At 38.4% G+C, this 21,435-nt stretch overlaps 1 protein-coding gene across 2 annotated transcripts in view; it reads left to right on the plus strand.

Annotated features, from left to right (window-relative positions):
• ZDHHC17 (zDHHC palmitoyltransferase 17) overlaps positions 1-21,435 on the plus strand; it is an 88,203-nt gene that overhangs the window by 18,599 nt on the left and 48,169 nt on the right. Inside the window, exons 1-2 of one of the 2 annotated variants that reach the window (XM_021528137.3) lie at positions 4,065-4,219; positions 20,419-20,522. In XM_021528137.3, the coding sequence (XP_021383812.1) occupies positions 4,157-4,219; positions 20,419-20,522 (167 nt within the window). In that variant the 5' untranslated portion in view covers positions 4,065-4,156. Of the gene's footprint in view, positions 1-4,064; positions 4,220-20,418; positions 20,523-21,435 lie in introns of those variants that run through there. The other variant, XM_085568741.1, reaches the window with a different exon arrangement.

Here is a 21,435-nt window from a genome sequence, read left to right on the forward strand (position 1 = left end):
GGGCATTTCCAGCTTCCAGAAGTCAAATGGAAAGTTTGTTCTCTTAGGGAAAGCGAGGGGGAAATAATACAAATATATTATTTTTCTGATGTTTTATATCAAACATTGCCATTAGGCTTTTCTATGACTAGCAACCTCCTGGACTGTTTCTAAGGGAGCAAGAGGCTATGTAGCCAAAGACTTCCTTAGGCGGAGTCATCCTGTTCCATAAAAGCACCTATCATTTGCAGACCAGCAGACAATATGGCTTCCTATGCCATCAAAAGAAGCTTGCCCCCAACAGATACACCCAGGAGGAGTAGAGAAGAAGGTGACCTTCTCTTTAGGACCCCTGTCCATACTACACTACAGGCTACACTATAGGCTACAGGGAGGACCCTATGCTACAGGTTACAGGGAGAACCCAGACATTGGATTATAGTTCAGCTGGGATTTCTCATGAGTCCTCTCCTGAACTGCCATGGCTTTCAGCCCAGGATGCTGAAAGCTGAAATCTCACATTACCTTAGAAGAGAGGACTGAAGACAGCAGTGGTTCAGGATTGGACCAACAGTGAGATCTGATGGATTTGCCTTCTAGGACAGTCGCCTCTCTCAAGAGGGCGAGGCAGTCAGTTGGGATCAAAACCAGGTTTAGTCACACAGGTTTAATTCATATCCACACAGCTGTCAGAGCCCTGAGATACTTTAACAGAAGCAGTGCCTGCAGCTACAGGAGGCACTGTATTGAAGAATTTCACTGTCTGATTTCTGTTTTCAATCATGCATATTTAATATTCTCTTAATGTACTTGCTTAGAGAGCATTTTCAGCTGGATTATATTTTTAAAGACAGATTCTGTGGAGCTGTCATGCAAACTCACAGGCTTTCAGTCACCCAAACTGGTCCAAGCTGAGAAGTGGATGTTCTCCATGTCAGAGTGAATGCAGAGAGAAATCATCGACTTTGATAAACCCATGCATAATGACATGTTTTATACATTCATTTTGGTATACACATTTAGATAGGTGGGTGTCATTTCCAATACATAAAGCACAAGGCTCAAACAGTAATAGGATAAGAAAGTGAAGCATAGGTAGAGAATAGTAAATATAATTACTCATAGCTCCTCTGCAAATATACTCAGAGAGCAGGACCATGACATGGCTTCTCCAGGTATTTCAGCCCTTGATAGTGAAGCTAGTTTTCTGGGTCACTATGCAAGTGACAATTATGCAAGAGAAAATTTCAGAGGCACCTCAGTATGGTGGCAAATCCATCTGATGATTTATGAATTAGAATAATATTAACCAAAACGATGTATGAAAAGTAAAGGATATGCACAACTGTTCTAAAGATACACATTTTTGTAGGCTTAGGTAAGGTACTTTTGACTTATTACCTGTTTTTGTACTAAGACATTCTAATATTTTTAATTTAAGTATTGACCTGCCACGAGAATAAACATTTAGCTTTAATTGCAATATTTCATTACAAAGTTAAACATTGTTTATGCACACTTTTAGTTATTTTAAATGTTGATAGCATAATACAAAGCTGCTAATTCTACAAAATATGTGTTAAAAGTCTTTTATTTCACTGTCACATTTCATAGTCTAGTAGAAGACAAGCTAAAAAAGCTGCACAGTCAGGCCTATTACTGAATCATGTGTACAGATGTGTGTTCCATAAATATGTTCTGTCTCTGCCAAAGGGTTTTCTTCCTAATAACTTGTTAAAAAGATAAAATCCATGTTACAGAATGGAGAATCATAAGACTTTGTGCTACTTACTTCCCAGTTTGGCTGTTGTTTGGCTTACCTGAAAATTAAAATGTCTCCAGATCTTATGCCCCTTTTCACAGTGATTAACATAAAACAAAACAAAGCAAGAAAATCTATGTGTCTGTGGTACTGGTGAACAGTTTTCCTTTTGTGAGTATATGACCTAAAATAATTTTCTAGTGTGTATGGTGTTTAACCAATATTACAGACTTGTCCCTATTGCATGCCTAGTTAAGTAGAACTGGATAAAACCTCTTGGGTCAATAGGGAGAGCACTTCACACATCAGCTATGGAGCATTCAATGCAATCACACAGAAGAGCATTTCCTGCCATTGATCAACAATTCCTGGCATTTACAAGGCATCTTTAATCAGAGAGATAAAATTGCTCTGCAATGGTAGTAAATTCCCAGAGTATCCCCCTGAACGAGATGACGAAGTTCTTGATTTACAAGTGAGCTAAGTAAATCATAGAGAAGTGAAATACTTGCCTAAGGTTAGATAGTAATTTTTTTGGCAGAGTCCAGAAACACATCTAACCTTACAGCCTTTTAGATTTGTAGGAAATAGGAGTAAACTTTGTTGCTGTAGCAGATTGTTGGGTTTGTATCTGCCATTTGCTTACACTGCACAGACCACAGCCTCTCTGTAGTGACAATGCAAAACAATGAAGAATCACATTTCCATGTAATTATGTTAGATTGTATATAAAGGGTAGGAAAGGACAGGGAATGCTTGAAGTGTAGAAAACTTTTTAAACTTCTGCTAGCTTTTGAATGAGGAGCTCCAATGCAGAGGCACAGTAGCACAATCCCATATTCTAGTTCTGCTGTTACTTGGCAGTAAAAGGGACACTTGCTCTGAAGAAAGATAATAGGCTGCACATGAACTATACTTACAGATGAGGCCCCAGTTCAAACAGCAAAAATTCTCTGTACAGATATATCTGGGAATAGAATTGGTTTGCACATGTGTAGATCTGTGAAGAACAGGCTATAAATACCTAGACAGATGTCAGAGTATTTGTTTACAATCCGGTTCACAGCTATGGGACAAAGCATAACTTCTTCAGAGTTCCAAGGAAAAATAATCTGAATAGTACAAATACTATGAAGATTTTTAGTTATTTTATCACCCTTGCTTTTATTATAAATAGGAATGATGAACTGTCATGATTAATAGGATTTCTATTTCTGGAGGTTGTAGGGGGTTGAAAACCCTCTTCCTCATGCAAATCAAATTGCAAATTATATCTAAGCCCTAGTACATTTAATAATATAGACAGTTAAAAAAAGATTCTCTCCTGTATACTCAGTGTCTTGTTCTGCTCTTTTAGCACTTCAGCCCTTATGGTTTCAAATACGTGCTTTGAGACCTGTTTCACACCCCCGCTTTCTAAATCTTATGTCATTCTTCTTCACAATTTTGAATTTAAATCCATTAAAAAAAGACATTTATGGTTTAACATTTTAATAATGCTGCAGTCAGATTTTATTAGTGCTTCTCTGTTACATTTTGCATGAGATAGGAAAGAGTAATGAAGAGAATATCATTGTAGGGTTTTAGGCTTATGAGCTTAATGTATTATGATACAACAAAATGTATTATCCAAAGGTCCCTTTCTCACAAAGGCAAATGAGAGCACCATAGATATAGCAAAATAGAGCAGTAGTCAAAGCAGCAATAACATTCCGTAATTGAAAAACCATTTTTGATAAAAATGTAATTTATTAAAATAAAGAAAGCACTTTAGGATTCCTGATCTTGGCTGTATGCACATTACTCAGCCTGTGAGAATAGAAATGACCAGCTAAACAGAGCTATTTAGTAACTTGTGCCCAAATCCGCAGGCATCTGGGCAGCGCGTGTGTGCCGGGCTGTGAGGAACCTCCGGCCCAGTAGGGCACAAATGGTTGGAAGGAATTGCATCCTCAGGGAGTCCTCAGGACTGCTTCAAACATTCCTGCAGTCGGGAGCAAAAACCTAATTAAAACCTTCTTGCTTTCTTCCCATGCTCTCTTTGCTACTCCAGCAGGCATGAGGGTAACTCCCTACGAAAGATGGACAGAGATTGCTTAGTATGGAACCAAATCCCCATTGCAGGCAGAAGGTGAAGGGCGCTCTTTTCGCTCGCATTCCAACTAGTGAAGAACCTTACTCCTCACTAGGAGTAGCTCCGCAAAGCTGCGCTATGCCGGCTGTCGATTGCAGCACGGGGCGCACACAGGCACAGGACACACGCTCGGTGTGTCCACGGGCACACCACGAGTGACCCGCACCCGCCCGCCGCGCTCCGTCCCTCCCGCCCGGGCCGCCACAGGAAGCGGCGGCGCGCGGGGGCGCGGCGGGCACGCGCGCTACCCGGCATGCAGCGGGCGCGGGGCTCGCAGGAAGATGGCGGCGCCGCTGGAGGAGTACGAGAAGGAGGCGGGCTGCGTGCCCATCCTGCACCCGGAGGTGCGAGCGGCCCGCCCGCAGGGAGCGCGGCGCGGGAGCGGGGCTCGGGGCGCGGCCGGCTCGGCGTCCCGCCGCGGGGCGGGGGGGAGCGGGCTCGGCGGGCGGGCGGCCAGGCGGGGTGCACGGAGGGCGGGAGGCGCGGCGCCGCCGCCCCCCGCCGCCGGCCTGGGTGTGCGCGGCGGCGGCGGTGGGCCGGGCCGGGCCGGGCCGGGCCGGGCCGGGCGGGGAGGCGGGTGCGAGTGGCGGGGAGCCGTGCGAGGTCCGCCGCCGGCCCTGCGTGCGCCCTCGCCGGCAGCGCCGCCCGCCCCCGAGCCGGGCGTGAAGCCGGGGCAGAGGCGCCCCGGGCGGTGCCGCGGCTCCGGCCCCTGAGCGGCAGCGCCCGGCCTCGCAGCCCGCCCCGGCCCGGCTGCCGGGCGGGAAGCGCCTCGGAGGAATTAGTGTTTCCCCTTGGGTTTAGATGGCACTGGTCTGCAGCTCACCCGCAGGTCGGGGCTGGCCCCATCCAGCCCAGCGCTCCCTGTGTGGCGTGGGCTTACCTAGAGAGCCAGCGGGCTGTTTTTTTCCAGTGTGTTGACGGTGGGAGGAATGTTTACAGGTAACATTTAGAGGTCGTTTCGTGCCTTTTTTTTTTTTTTTTACCCTTTTGTGCCGCCCACCTTTGTCAGCGGCATGTCTGTATTATTGAGGACTAGTGTGATTGTTTTGTAAGGTATTTTAAACAGTTTAGAAAAGCTGTTACATGCGGACTTGTCATCTGATACGTTAAGGTCTGTAAGAATTGATTTTTTTCAGCCTACAGAACTGATCAGTGCATATGTCAGGCTCCAGTTTTTGCTAAACAGATGGTGTCTTTTCCTTAAACAGTGTCTTAAAAGGCTGGTGGTGTATTTGGTTACTGAAAAGGCTATATAGGCCTCTATATGTGGTCGTGTACCTTACCCTGCTCTACCTCTCTAAACTGTGCTCATGAGTTTTGAATAGACCAGTCTGTTCTGAAAGGTAATTAGCTAGCAATAAACCCCAAGTAAGTGTTTGTTTGTTGTTTGATTTTGTTGTTGTTGTTGGGTTTTTTTTGGGATTTATTTTAAGGGATATGAGTAGACTGTTGCTAGACCTTTTTTCAGCCTAACTGGAGTCAGACTAAATGCAGTACCCTCTACAGAGCAGTGTCTCATGATTTTCAGAACTGACACAAGTTTTCAGTAGTGATCTAGTGTAGGATGTTGATGTTCTTTGAAAGAAAGTGTTCTTAAGTTGTGGAAACTTTTGATAGGCAATCTAAGACTGGAAAATGGAATAAAAAGCATTTACAGCTTGTCAGAAATGTATTGTGTTTTAAAGATGGAAGACTAGTGTTTGTTAACTTTGAATACTTACTGTATAGGAAATGAAATTATCTCAGTTTAAATTTGTAGTCTAGCTAGTTAATCTGGTAGAATCTTATACTGTTCCTTTGATGCATAAAGTTGAATGTCTGCACAAAAGATGAGAATGGAAGTTAATATATATTGTGTGCTGTAACATCAACTGGAATATTTTAATATGCAATAAACATCACTAGTTTAGAGGGAGTTTTATTCAATTTTTCCAGAAATGATGAATGTCTGACTAGCTATTACTTACAAGATAGTGTCTGCATGGATTTCAATGAGTGTTTCCTTATTCCCTAAAGTCTTTGTACTGATAAACTTTGAACGAGAAGGATGTTTTTCATGTTGGTGGTGAGACAGACTAAGTTGTTAACAGACGCTCCAGAAACGCTGTTTGAAAAACTTATGGATTGTGTGCCATAGCAGAGCTGTATTGTCACAGACCTGTCCACTGGACAATGCAGTGCATCTGTGTTCAGTCGTTTTTGAAGGTCAGGGACTCTAATACATGGTGATTTCCACTTTTTAAGAAAGTAGCACCATGTCATTATGTAAGTAGTGACGTTAGAGCATATAATCAGTTTCAACATTTGTGTACATTTAAAACCGATGCTTTTTATAGTGCCGTCAAAATCTTAACTTGTTTTTTTTTTGCTTCATAGTGCTAGTGTTTATTTTTGGTATCTTTCTCAGGTATTTTTGTATGCCTTGCATATGAGGCTTTTGCTTCTTACTGTCTTTTTGTATTGACTAATTTGGATTACTTTCAAATTGTTTGAAGTTTTGTGGTTTTTTTAAGGGATGTGTTTGTTTTATGTGGGCTCTAAAGCTTTTCATTTTGCCATGAAATACTATGAATACAATATTCATGTTGTAGGAAAGAGGTTCTAAAGAATACTGAAATTTACTTAAATACTGTCATGCTGAGAGATTTGTTTATTTATTTATTTGTGGAAGACTCAGTTTGAAGTGATTCAGTAATTTCAGTAAGAAGAGGTAGAAACAAATGCTTTAGGAAACTTACAGTGGGAATGCTTTGAGGGGGTTTGTGTGGTACTGCCCTGAATTCTTGGGCCTTCCTTGCTCCCTCCCTCATGAATGAAAGGTGAACTTGAGTAATGGACTCTTCTTTCCAAGGGTATTTATTCTGCCTTTTGACAAGTTCAGTTTAGTATGACAATGTATATCCTACTTTTCTAGCTGTAAGATTGGTAGTGGAACAACAGAGCTTCTGAAGATAATTTCAGTGGTGAAATACAACAAATAATATTAATTGCACATGTGATACTTGTAGGAGGATCTTATAGTATGTGATAAATGCTTGGAGAATTGCTGCCTAACTGATACATCTTGGAAATAGTTGTTAGGATTATTCCTGAATTTCATTGTTCCTAAAAGTCTTGGAGGAGCTGGTCTACTAGTCTCAGATATTTTCTTTAGTGATTTGGACACAATATCAAAAGTGTCAATAATAAATCTTGCAGACAAACAAGATGAATGGGTACTAAGCAGGGATGATGGAACTGTACAAAACCATCTAGAACTCACATGAAATTATGCTGATAAATCAAGGCACACCTTAAAGAAGCAACATTCAAAGTAGTGCACTGAAGGTAAGAAGCATATGCATGGGATTGTATTCCAAAAGTTATTGACTGATAGGATACAAATATGAACAAGCAGTTCAGCAGAAGTACTTTGTTTAAAAATGTATAAGGAGATGATATTTGGCTGAACATGTGGTAATGCTCGTGATGAAATTTTTTCTTTAAAATATATTAAATAGTGAAGAATATGGGAAAGAATTATAAATTATTTTAATAATGCCTTACAGTATGTAAAAGGCCTGAAAAAGCCCTGTTCACGTTATCTGAAAAAGTGAGAGGTATCTTTTTTGTCCCCCATGTGAATATTTTCTTACTGAAATCCGATGCTTTATTCAGTTTATGCTTAACAAGATCCAGTGACTGGAAAGTGAAGTTGAATGGCATCAAATTGAAAAGCATAAGTGGTAAACTTGGAGGGTGAGTAATCATTGTAGTGAAGGAAGAAGCAGTAGTGGATTATCCAGCTGTTAATGTTTTCAGCTGGAGTTCAAGGATCCTTCTATAGATCCAATGCAAGATTCCACAAATGGATAACTGAGCTGTGTGTCAAATAGGTGAGTATAGAGGAGTGTAGACTGTGTTGGAGTGACTGATTCATAAACATGAATTTTTAGGAATTCTCAGCATGATTGGGAAGTGCATGGTCAACCAAAGGTAGCCCAGTGCATGTTTCTCTCGGAGCGGACGTGGTAGTGGTTGAGCTGCAGTGTGATATGGTGGCTCCATAGTGAGGGTTGCAGAGCGCCCTGCCACGGCAGAGTAACACTGGGCTAAGTAGTCCCTCCCTGCTGGTTTGTTTCATTCCCACAGTGTTTAGGTTTCTGGTGACAAAATAGCAAGCTCTGCTTCCTTTTATACAGTGTAGCCCTGCTATGGGACTGCTGCTCACGCTGATTGTGTTTGTTATCCTCCGATTATTTTAATAGGCCAACAGAACTTCTAACTTCAAATTCCTTGGATCTTCTAAATAAGAGTGAATTCCTGACTTTTCTGTGGTGGGTGGTGATAGGTATGGATGCTTTATTCTCAAATTCAAGTGGCAGGGAGGCAGAAAACTCTTAGAAAATGGATTTTGCTTGTAATGCTTCCTTGTATTTGAAAAATATTCTAGGGCCTAGTATGGCCCTAATGGTCAAAGGTATTGCAGCTGTTGACAGTTGCATCACTTCCTAAATGGTAAGAAGTATTACTGGGAAGGAAGATCTGTTTCGTTACTTCAGTGTAGTTCATTTACCAGTGCCAGGCAGTGTGGGATACATTTGAGAAAGATGGAAGTTACTGTTTATTTAGACACCTCTTGGCATTAAAAAAAATCTTACCCAAGAACAGTCTTCCTGCAAAGTTGAAAAGCAATTTTAACAGTTATGGGCTCTGTTTGGCAGGAATTTTTCCAGATGGAAGCCATCATTCTTACCTTTGTTTCTCTCCTTGTGGTTCAATTTGTAACTATCAAGGAAGTCAGAAGCATGTATGCTTGTATTCCTTGTTGGTGAATTGACGAAAACAAGTAAACCTACTGTGAATAGCTTTGCTCCAATATTTTTCTGTTTGAAATTTCAGTGAAAGGCCCGACTTTACCATCCAGCTCTATTCTCTGTGGAGTTCTGTAGATATTGTTGGTGTTGTACTGGATTGCAGATTATTGTTGATTGTCCTGTATGGATGCAGAACTTACTGTGTTGCTTAGTTAAAATCACTCCAGAGACTAGTCTTGCATTTGTGAGCTCATTCAAAGATCAGGTATCACTTTTTATACTGCTTAGAAAGGACAACAGGACTGCGAAGTCTCACACAAAGTAGCATACTTGATATTGAGGCTTGAGCCTTACTTTGTGTATCTTGGGTAGCTTCAGAGGCTGAAGATGGAGAGGACTGCAGATCTATTCCAACTTTATATTACAGGCTAAAGTTTTTTTAACTAATTCTTTTTCTTTTCAGAGTGCTAGTTATAAAGTAAAAATAAAACAAAATCCTATGTTAATAGATCATATTGCATAACTGGGAAAGTTGCCCTCAAATTTAATTAGTCTGTTTAAGACTTAAACATGTTTCTAGTCTGAATTTAATTTATTTCTGTTCATTACATCTTGCAAGATACCTGTCCAAATATAGGTCTGTCTGTATCTATTTAATATGCTGACAATTTTCAGATCCCTACACTACTCTTATGGTCTGCGGTCCTCCTGACCCTTTTGAGTCTCTCGTGTTCATTCGTTCTTTCAGTGTTTTGGTGGCTTTGGTCTCAGTGCAGTAGCTGTTGCAGGAACTTGGGAGCAGTGCTCTACTCTGACTGTGGCAGTAAACACCCTCTGGATGCCCTGTCCCTGGAAGTCTTTAAGGCCAGGCTGGATGCTCTGAGCTCTTGTCCTTGCCCATGGCAGAGGGGTTGAGCTAGATAGGCTTCAAGATCCCTTCCAACCAAGGCGATCCTGTGATTCCTGCTCATCGTTCTCCATAGCTATATTTGCACTGGTCTTGTTGGGAACTGTGTCACACTGGAAACTTGTACTTAGATAATGACAATCCCTTCAAGGTAGTTTCTAGTGTAGGTCTTTATTTTAGATAGGACTTTGCTTTTGTTGGTGTTTTAAAAACCCTAATTTTGTCCTGTCCCAGCGTTCCCTAAGTTGTATCAGAAAGAGAGTATTAGTTGTTCTCCTTTTTCTCTCTCCACACACTCCCCGCCCTCCCCTCCCAGTAAGAATGCTCTCTAACTGTTGTTTACTTCTGGGTTGCAATGATGAAATAGAGTGGGTCAAGGTGCAGCCTCTGAAGGATGCTTGGTGTTTTCATATTGACACTTTTCTGGGTGTTTAAAAATGGGAGCTACTGGAAAAACCAAAATGATTTTTTTTTTGGAGCATATTCCTTAACTAGGAGAGTAGGTATAATAGTCACAAAGCAAATCATAAGAATAATGCTTGCTCACCTGTAGTTTTTAATACATGCAAAATAGACCACATTAACTTTCATAGTATTCTAATTTCTTAATTAAAATATCAGACACTACTAACTAAAACACTTTGGACATTAACTGTATTTGACCATTGCTACTAATTTATCAAAAGAAAGTGACAGGTTTAATTTCCTGTGAAGCCATGGTAATAGTCTTTGTAGTCTACTATATTATTAGTATTTGGTTTTTTTGTCAGTTTTATATCAAAACCTAGAAAAGCCAGCAGTAACTTAAAATGGGAACTGTTTATAACCCATGTAATCTTGTATCTAAACTGCAGGAGTTTCTTCTGGCATAATGAATAGCAATATTCATATATTTTGGGCTATATGGTTGACCCAAGCAACCTGTAATTTACAGAAGCTTAATACTTGTTGTTCTATAGAAAGCATTTTATTAGGACAATTTGAATTTTCTTTTTGTTCTGCACTTAGCATTTTCAAATTTTGTAGGTTTGTGTTTTTATTGACAGTTCTATCATTCTTACTTTGTAATCATAACAACTTTTGTTAACTTATTGCTAGGGTGGTGCTTGCCCTTCTGGGGACAGGAAGGTATTGTATCCTTTTGCTAGCATTTGGTTTTTTCATATTTTTCTAATTTGTCATGTTCATTGCTAATGCTTCACTTGCAATTCTTACAAGATTTTTTTTACAGTTGTTTTGTTACAGTGGCAAAGGCTACTTCGTAAATGGTGCAGTTTTTCATCACTCTGGTCTTCTTGTCAATGGTAAAATTGTGGCTTCTTGGGCATCTGGTAAAACACTTATATAGAGCAAAAATTTTAAATAGTTGAAAATAGTTTATCTTCTTCTGATTTGGGCAGTTGTTTATTTTAAAATTAAAAATTTGTTTTGACACAGGCCCTCTTAATGCATAACAGATAAATGTCTGGTTTGATCCAAATTTCTGTTGATTCAGTTTGCTTTTACTTACTAAGCATAGGCCTTATTTCTCTCAGATTTCACAGAAGATTAGTCTTTCAACAGTGCTTCTTTCACTGTGTTTGCCTGTTTGCTTAGGAAAGTAATAAGACTTAATGAATGTGGAAGAAAATTTACAGAATTGAGAAGGAAAATGTTTGTTTGCTGTTAGCTTGAAATCTGAAAAATATTGCCATTGGTACTGACATGTTTACCTCAGTGAGTGATATTTCAGCATGTGCACTGTCCTCTGTGACTTTTCAAAGACAGTATGAGATAAAGATTTGACTTTCATGGTATCCTTGTAGTTGAGATAAATACTGGGATATATTACAAATGAGACTGTGGAGCAAAGTAGAAAGCTTTTTCTGAAGTCAGAGGGCTGAATTGAAGCCTTGGGCCTGCCACATCCAGTACATGGTGTTACATTAGACTACAATTGTGAAATTTTGAGGTTAGTAATTTCTTCCTGCACTTGTAGGATGCCCTGAGGTATGTGGAAGTATTTCCTTGATTCTCTCTATAAGGGAGGTGGTACCAAAAGTGGAGGGTAGTGGGAGTGCAGTGGTCAGAGCTTGGAAAGCTGCTCAAGATCAGCAGAAGAAAACTCAAGAAGGAGGGAGCACAGTAGCAAGAGAGGGAGGACATCAGAGTGTACTCTGAGAACACTTGCATTGCTGCATCTGAAGGATGTGATTTTTATGATTGAATTTAAACTGGTCTCAAGCCATGGTGGAACTCAGACACAGCTCCTCTCCCTTCTTGGGGGTGAACTCTTGCAATTGTGTGGCCAGTAGGTGACTTGGGGTGGTACTTGCTTGGCGAGTCTGTGACCTGATCTGACACCTTTGCTGTGCCGTTGTGAGAGTGAGTAAGAGGTAATGGAGACGGTGCAGCCAGGACCAGGAGTATGATGCAGATTAATGCCTGATCGTCTTAAGCTGATTGTGATTTAGGTGCTTCCAGATGCACTCATATGCCAGTGGTGCTTCTCTGGTCCAGGATGAGCCAGTTCAGGGAAGTAAATCAGTAGAAAATGCATCCAGTAAAAAAACCACTGTGAATGACATTCTGCCAGTTCACTAAGCCTACTCATGGAAGGGTCAAGTGCAGTAAATCACTTTGACACAACGTAGATGGTGAGCTGACAGTCCTGGTTTGAAAACTGAGAGTTGGAGAGAATGGGACCCTTCTGCAGTGTTACACCATGGATTCACTGAGCTGTCTCATTTGCTGTAGAGAATTGTCTATTAGCATGACTAGAAACACCTTTCATGCACTTCCTAGTAGTGGTGGGTTAACCAGCCTGTTTTTATTATAAGTGGGAATTGGGAGTGTGCTCCTTTGGCTGCTAAAAAGTTTAGATGGGAATGTTGAATAGAAATTTTTTGTAAGGATTGAGCACAACTTGTACTAACTTTTTTCTCTGTATCTGCCAAGGAGAAAAGGGCATCTGTAGGTAGGCTGACTGCTCATTCTGTCATGTGTACTTGCTGGTAATACAATTCTTGATCAGAAAAAACATTTACCTTTGAAGAATACTTTTAAGAATATCCTTTTTGGTGAATTGGAAAAAGAGGAATGTTTTGTTTTTTTTTTTTTCTCCAAGTAGCTGAGTATCAGTGTTGGGCTAGACACATACTTGGGTGCATTTTTGAAGTTTAGCACTTTAGAAGAGTGAAATATATAAATGGTTTTGCATTAATCTCATGACTGACTCTTATTGCTAGGTCTTTCAGAGATTTTGTTTTTCTTAGGTTAATGCCTCTGTAAGCTTCTGTATTGTGAGACCTAGACCTGTGTAAATCACTTGGAAAAGAATGGTTTCATTTTTGCCAAAGTCCTGAGAATATAATTCAACACTCCTTGAAAAGAAAGCCAAAAAGATAAATGTACATGTCAATGTAAGTTGCTGACTAAACAAATGCTTTATAGTGAGCTTTACACCATAGCATTTTAAGCTTTAAATTTTTTTTAACCATTACAAATGCTAATAGATGTAACTTTTTAAAATAGTGCTTGCTTTTGATGCTGTGTGTGCAAATACAAAGCCTCTTGAAAAGCCTATTTCTGTTCGTAAAGTATAGGAAGCCATAGTTCAATTTAGGAGCATCTTCAAGGAAATTACTAGAAAACAGTTGACTGGTTGTGGGTGTTTGTTTTGAAGAAATGAAACTTATCATTATCAGCTGTACTTCAAATCACATGAGCTCTGACCTCTGCATAGAGTGGTTGGATTAAGGGCTCTAGTTGAGCATCTCTAACTTGTTATGTAAAAAATTAGATCTGTGTTGGAGAGTGTGCAGGATTATGGTCTCTGTGTGATGCCTGACTTGCATGTGGGTGGAAATCTGTAGCAGCAAAAGGACTGCTTTATGGTGTTTGAGGTGAGGCTTTTCTCAATCTATTTCACCACTTTTTAAAGAAAGCATTGTCTATTTAAACTATATATTGATTTTAAAAAGATGGAGTATTAGGCAAAGATTTTTTTCCATTGTTTATGTATTCTATAATTAGCTTCTCTAGGGATTTTCATAAATGCATCTTTTCTTTTAGTGAAAAAACTCTGCAATTGCACCAAAATTGTAGGAGGTAAACTGAACAGACTTCACAAAATGCAGCAAAATGTAAAAAGTAATGGAAAACAGTAACAGAAATATCATTGAATGGAAGCTTATTTTATCATGTCATACTCATGTAATTCAGTGCTATAATAGGGGCAGGGAGAATCCTGATGTTAATGGTTAAGGATCAACATAAGGCAAGTCTGATGGTATATATTTGCAAGCCAAACACTGAACATTTTTTTTAAATGCATAATTTGATCAGTTAATAAAACAAGTGGTGTTGCATGGTAGGGTTTTTTTTTTTTTTTCTTTTTCCCCATGGAGAATGTAGTCTGGTTTAGGTGGAAATTTTCTAGCACAGATTAGCTAAACACTCTGGCACCTCAAAGTTATGAACCTACATAGCCCTAGAGAATTCTTAACTTTCTGGGCTAGGTGTTTGTGTGAATATGAGAAGGATCAGACTCTTCTCACTTGATGACAGTCAACAGTTAGATTAGCTGTTGCAGTGGATGTTGGGAGAAAAGTTCTCTCCCAAGTACAGAAGAAAAAGCTACTCTTAGGCCTGTAAAGAATTAATTGTGATTCTCTCTAATACTAGCAAATTTTATCCTCTGTTTCTGCAACTCTGTGAGTTGCAGAGTTAGCTCAAGGGGTACGGGTAAGGGAAGGAAGAGGATCTTTCAGTAAAAATACTAAAATACCAGCAGTATTTCTTTTTTGTTGTTGTTTGTGTTTGATCAATTTGCTTGTTTATTTTGGGAGCATTTTTCTATTAATATTGGGTCATGAGTGACTAGTCTTTGTGTATATAAATGAATGTGGGTGTTTATAATATGCAAATAACTATATATAAATTTGTCAGTATAGATTCTTGCACCTTTTTAAAAGTAGGAGGAAAGCTGTGAGAGAAAACTGTAAACCACTATATTGTAGTAAATGAAGTACAGAGAAATTGAACACACAAATATGGGGAAAGGAATTCTTTAATACTAGCCTCCAGTAGTTCCTTCTAAATGTATTCACATACATGAGGATTATTATTTAGCTTCCCTGAAACAGTTGCAGTCACTTCCAATTTGATTATGATTCTTTGACTACAGCCAGATATGAAAATGGTGTAGTCATCAAGTAAAGAAGAAATTTTTTTTTCTATTAAGAAACAGATGCAATAGTATGCAATATTTTATGGAAGGTAATACTATTTTTTCTAAGTTTTTATTCTGAAACCTGTTAGTATTTTAAGTCTCAATGATCTTGGTCACCATTCAGAATGTGTCTGATTTTGATCATGGTATAGCTTCCTTGCAGCAACATTGCATAATGTTAAAGGAAAAGCAGTCCTAACCATCTGTTAGTGCCTCCCAGAGCCATGTGTGGCAGCTGTAAGCAGCAGTTCTTTCCTCCCTTCCTTATGTCCAAGCAGGCATATTGACCTATTCCTATCCTCCTGCTATGTATAATTGTGAATTATGAAATTGCTGTCTCAGAATAGTTCAGTCTTGGTCATCTTATTCCTTCATACATAACTTCTTATTTTTTTTTCTGTAAATACTATTCTCAAAATCCTTCTTAAGCTTGTTTCATTTAGGCTTTTTTATTGGAAACAATTAAAAACTTCGAGTTTTGAGGGGAAATGAGTATAACTTTACTTATGCATTTGGTTATGAGGATGACTGATTGGGAATGCTGATATTAGCAGAGCTTCTAAGAATAAATACTTTTCACTCCTCCTCTCCCTTGCACTTAATACTTTTTCCTTGGGAGTTATATTTTGTATATTGCATTATCTTCTCTTTCCCCATCTTAACTGGTCCTGTTTCCAGATGAGGTTTGCTTTTTTCTGTGTTGCTTCTGTTTTTTTTTACCAAATCATGTCTTTTTTTGTTGTTGCTTTTAAAACATTATTCTCTTTTGAGTTTTTTTCTATATTGCATTACTTGTGCATCTGTGCAAGCAGTCTGCACATTTTGTGACTAATTTATAATGACAAAATTGTAACAGATGCACATGAGTTATTAGGGCCTTGTCAAAGGATATCCCACTGAAGTGGGAAGCTCATCTAGAAGTGATCCTTGGTAGGAATGGGGGAACCAAATATTATTCTTAAAGATGAGCAAAATTTCTTTCTTACAACCTTCCATACCAGCCAACTCTAGCAATTTCTAAGCAGAATAATTTTTTTCAACCTGTTAGCCCAACTTCTTGGTTATTTAAAAGTTGAAGTGAGTTGTCTGTGATTACTTAGTCAAATAAACAATTGATAAGTGTAGAAATGTTCCTTCCACCTTCTGTTGGCCTGCTACCTTCTGTTGGGTTGCTTTCCCTCTGTCAGTGGTTCTGGAGCCTGTGTTTTCATAGGACAAACAGATTCAGCTCGCTATCCTACTAAAAGATTGAGTTTTTTCTGTTTCTTGTTGATACCCCCTGCCCCTTTCCTGTCATGAGAGGAGTGGGTGTGGTGTGACCACAGCTCCAAGTACCAAAGCTGGCTTGAGTTAGGCAGCAGGAGTGTGGAACCAAGAGTAAAGAGGAAACGACCTTTCTTTTTTAGCAAAGGTAACAATTTTGGCTCAAGTCCTGCTTGAAAATGGCTCCTTGATATAGAACCAGAAATCCAGTGTTTGCAACTTGCCTATTTTAAATCAGTGACATCAGGCCTCTGCTCTACTACATTCTTACTGGTTTTCCTGACTCAGCTGAGGAAGAGCCATTGTCACTAAATATCAAAATAGCAAAAAAAAAAATGCACTTGGGTTTCAATTGGCTTTCCATCTTTTAATTGCCTGCTGAGGTTTTTTTAACAGCAGATCATCCTTGAAAAAATAAATTTTCCTGGAATAAATATTTTCATCAAAAAAAGGGAAAATATTTTAACACTTGGAGATGTTGTTGAAACCATTTTTTGAATATAGCTTATACTCCAGGCTAAAAGTGTTATGTTGCTACTTTATTATCAATCTGTCATATCATATGTTTAAAAAAGTCATAGTAGTTTCAAGAATTTAAAGTATATTCCTAAAATTTGTGTGAGGGTATATGAATTTAGGGGAGGTTGATTCTTCTAAGTAGGAACTTAAAAGCCTATACTCTACTTTTTTATACTTATTTATGTTCGTCTAATTGTGGGAGTCAGGTAATCTAGATCATTGTAGAATTTAAAAGTTGAGCTTTCTCTTCTGTCCAGCAAGTTGGAAGAAGTAATCTCTAGTTTCTGTGTTGCTATTTTTTGTTAACTCTGAAAAGAGATACTATGTAAATGTCTTAGGTGTGATTTCTTTCTAATTTAGCTGCCAATGCAAAATTAATCACACTGGGCTAATTCCCCGCAATGTAGCACCACTATTAGTCCTGCTGGGGCTGAGCAGGCTGTGTGATGCCTGGGCACAGGGAGCTTTGTTCAGGCAGCCTGCTGTCCAGTTAGAGAGGTACCTGTCTGTGTAACAGCAGAGTCTGCTGAAACCATTGTCTGTGGTAGCAATGCATATAAAAAGAGATTGTGTTTAATATTGGCATGTTTTTAAATGGCAGTTTTTAAATTGCTGTGCTAATCGTTTAAAAATGGGACATGTGGCCCCTTGGCCCCTTGAGCAGATACCTGGTTTGCATTCACTCGTTGCAGGTCTTGTAAAGGTCTCCTACTTCAGGCTGTCAGTTGTTTTCCTGTTATTGGTAGCTTGCCCAGTTAGTGGCGTAAGCCTATGTTGCATTCTCTTAGTCTTTTCTTTCTAAATCATTCTTTCTAGAATAATTAGGAAAAACTACTCTTCTGCATTTATATTGTGGTGCCCTAGCACTGCATGGAAATTTCAGAACCCTAAAACAATTATTTTCAATTCTTAGCTGCTACCTTGCTTCTTTAATTTTTGCCTTGTCAGCCAGGCATAATGTGTCACAGCATTATTTGCATTGCCTTGGTCCAAATCACCTATCACCTGGTGAATCAAGTATTACTGTACTTCACAAAATGATATTTTCTTTTCTCCTGGCAGCTTTTTGACTTAGGAGCCCAGAGGTTACTTTGCAGGTTACAGTCATAAACTAGGCACTGATAATGCCAGGTAAGAGTTACCCCCATAGAATGGCACTTGAAGTAGCCAGCATGCTATTGTGAGCCAGCATGCAATTGTCAAGTTGCATAGATAATAATGAGTAAAAAAATTTGAATCTGAGATTGGGAATCTGTGTCCAGGCTGCAGAGAATTGACAATATTGGCTGAGAATTCAGATTTTATATGCTTTGCTGTAATGAGTGATCATTTAGTGTTAAAGATTTACTTCCAAAGTAGTCAGTGTCTGCATATTCTTCTCAGGCACATCTAAAGTTATCCTTTTTTACCACAGTTTACACTATAGTATAGAAGACTCCATGGTATGATTTTGGAGGCTGTGATGTTCATAAAACTTTGAAGATTTTAGGAATTGTTTCAGTTATTCCTAAACATAAAATATGAACTCAACTCTGTCAATGAATTATATATCTCTGTCTTATCTAGCAGCTGGGGAAAAAAGAGGTTTTGTTAAGCTGTTGCCTTTTTCAGATACAAAGCAAAGCTATGTTTCTGAATTGTAAGAGGATTGGTTGTAACATAGGATTTGGATGACAGCAGATGCCCTGTTACATTTTTAGGTTGTTTCTCCTGTAGATATGGCAACAAAGCAACCTTCCTGCTGAGCTGGCAATGCTTATTTGGTTCATTTAGGTAATTTTTCAGGCTGGGAAAGAAAAACTAAATGCTGCAAAATAAATAAAAAAAAAAGAAAGATATAATCTGCTGATCACCTAGGTACTGTGTGAAATGGAAAAATTTGGGTTTTTTGAAGAAAAGTTATACATAAAAATAAGTCTGTTTTGAAAATGAAGACTTGCTGCACTAGTCATCAGTGTTAATTGTGTTCTGGTTTTAAAGTTCTAACTGCTTCAAATTGTTGAAAGTTTTTTTTAGTGTATAAATGTTCATAATTTTTCTGACTATACAAATTACTATATTGATTTAGTGCAACAAAATGTACTTAATGCATTAGAAATTCTTACTTGGATTTGTTTTCCTCCTGTCTAGAATAGGTATATTGTATGTAATGAATACAAACATGCTCAACTGAAGTTACTCAGTTTTTAAATAAATATTGGGAGTTTTCAGATTTGCAACTAGACTAATTTCGTAATAGTTTACTCTGAAGTTATAACTGATATCCAGAGTTTTTAGACTTCTGCCTAAGTGGTACTTTAACATATTGAAATCTAGAAATACTTAAAATGTGAGTTTCAGACTTAATTTTTTAACCTCTTTAAAAGAGATAATGTATGTAATAATTTTAGAGTAAAACTATTTATTTTAAGATAGTGGCCAAGATGAGTAACATCTAAGGGTTAGAGGGCATTTCACTTAAACTCCCATCCATTCAGTGGAGAGCTGGTTAATGCTGCAGGAAGCAAGAAAACAGTTTGGCTCACTAGCCACAACTGGGCACAGTACACAGTTATTGCTCACTGTCTCCTTTTGCAAAAATTACTGCCCAGCTGAGAGAACATGAGAGATAGCAAGACCTGCTCCTGCTGGCAATTGGAACTCTCCCTAGCTGTAATATATCTCTTAGTTGAGCTAACAGGGCAGAATACGCCTTTAGGGAGAGATAGTAGTGGAGATTTGTGACTATGAATCCTTGTTAAGGTTAGGTGCACTACATGATCATTGTCCTGAATCAATTGATACCTTTATTTAAAAAAAAATTAAAATCTGTGGGTATCATAATGTACAAGTTGATCACTCATTTCAATAGAAGTAGAAGTTGGAACTGTTTTAATAAAACACTTTTCATAAGGTATTTAAAAGTTTTTTCAGGTATAGATGAAAGATAAAGAGTCTTCTAGTGGAAGTATATGTTGGGGAAAACTGGAAGTAAACAATACATTTTAATGAAATCAACTGAAATACAGTTTTAGAATTTGTAGAGGACTTGTTCCTTTTTTTTGCTTTTTCACCTATGTTGCAGTTTTCATGCTTTCTTATGTAGCTATGCTGAATTAAATGGCTGATGCACAGAGGCAGTCAGCTATAGCATCTGCAACACATAGGAAATTGTCCAGAAGATGTATAAAATTAATTGTTCAATTTCACCTTGCTGAGCTTTCATGTGTCTAAAGAAAAACTGTGTGTTTCTGTCGTAGTGGTATGTTGATAGTGTTTGAATATAGATTCCACCAAAGGAAGCACTGGAAGTGTTGCCTGTCATCAACAGAATTAAGTCAGAGAGCTCTATCTGCTGAAAAACACGTAATGATTGTGCCATTTACTTTTGGGACCCACAGCTTAAACATCCACAGATAACCTCTGCTGTTTGAAATGCAACATTTATTTGTAGTAACAGAGTGAGACTTTGTCAGTTGTGGCAGATAGCTTTTCTACCTATGTTATGTTACATTTATAAAAGCAAAGTAAAGCAAACCAAAAAATAAAAACCCAAACCAAATACTACCTAAAGAAATTTGCTCTTAGTTTTTATTTGCTTTCTGTAAAAATACAAGTAAGAAAAAAAGTGTAGGATTTGGCAGAACCCTGTGATTGCGAGTTGTGTTTTCTATAAAGTGTTTGAAAAGTATACTGGGGAATATGGTGGCCTGCTTTCCAAAATATAGAAATGTACCATTCTTATATTTAGGTGGCTTTATAGTACACTGAATTGTGTACTGGTTTAGTTCTGCTTATTAAATTAACTTTTTTTTCCTCCAAAACTTGCTGATTTGGGTGTTCTAAAAGCAAGTTTGTCTTTTTTAGGAAATAAAACCTCAAAGCCATTACAACCATGGATACAGTGAATCTCTTGGACGGAAAAGTCACATTGATGATTACAGCACTTGGGACATTGTCAAAGCCACACAGTAAGTTTGTTTTTAAATGTTAGATTTGTCTGTGTCTGTATCAGTTAGAAACAGTAAAACAGGTTGTTTTATTTATGTAAAGTAGAAGATAAGCGGTACTTTTCAATCCAGTAGTGGAAGATTTCAGAAGTAAGCTCTACAAAATTACTGTTATGACAAATTTGTGATCATTGTATAAAAAATATGGGAGGTCTTGTGGTTAGTTGTAAATACAGGTGGTTGCTAGACACATTGTTGGAAGAGAGAATGGTACTGATATTTCTTTTCCATAGGTGATAAGTTCATATGCAAACATAAGGGTTTGATCAATTTATAGGTTAGAAAGAATGTGTCTCTAACTTCCATTATCTCTGATTCTGCATTCTCAGTTCTACTGTGAATCTGAATTTAGTACTGAAGGAGGACTGTAGGAGTAAACAGAGTGCAGGTTTAATTGCTCTCTTTATGCAGATGTATTATATAAATTTCTTTGTTCCACAGTCCTTTAGTAGACACTAATTTACAAGACTTTCCAGAAAGTTATTACAACACTTTTTTAGTTTGCTGCAGTTTTCCATTCAGAAACCATCACACCATCCATTTTCTTCAATGAGCTGAGATAGTTCCGTAAGATTTTTATTATTATATTGTTAATTTGAATGCTTAAACCCTTATGTGTCTTGCAGAGTTATTTGCCTTTTTCTTCTTAAGAGAAGGTTTTCTTGCATTTTCTATCTAAAAAAACAACCTGTCTGTACTGAAAGCTTTGCAGCTCCGCATGTGACATGGACCCAGTTTAGGCATAGGAAATATGTATTTTCCTTCACTTTTTGTTTGGAGTTGTAAGAAGTTTGGCTTCCTGAAACAGATGTCTGACTCTACTATTGTTGCTCTAAATACTTAATAGTACCATTGCAACCTATAATACTCACAT

This window comes from Lonchura striata, chromosome 1A (assembly GCF_050655825.1).
Source record: "Lonchura striata isolate lonStrDom1 chromosome 1A, ASM5065582v1, whole genome shotgun sequence".
In the NCBI taxonomy this organism is placed as follows: Eukaryota; Metazoa; Chordata; class Aves; order Passeriformes; family Estrildidae; genus Lonchura; species Lonchura striata.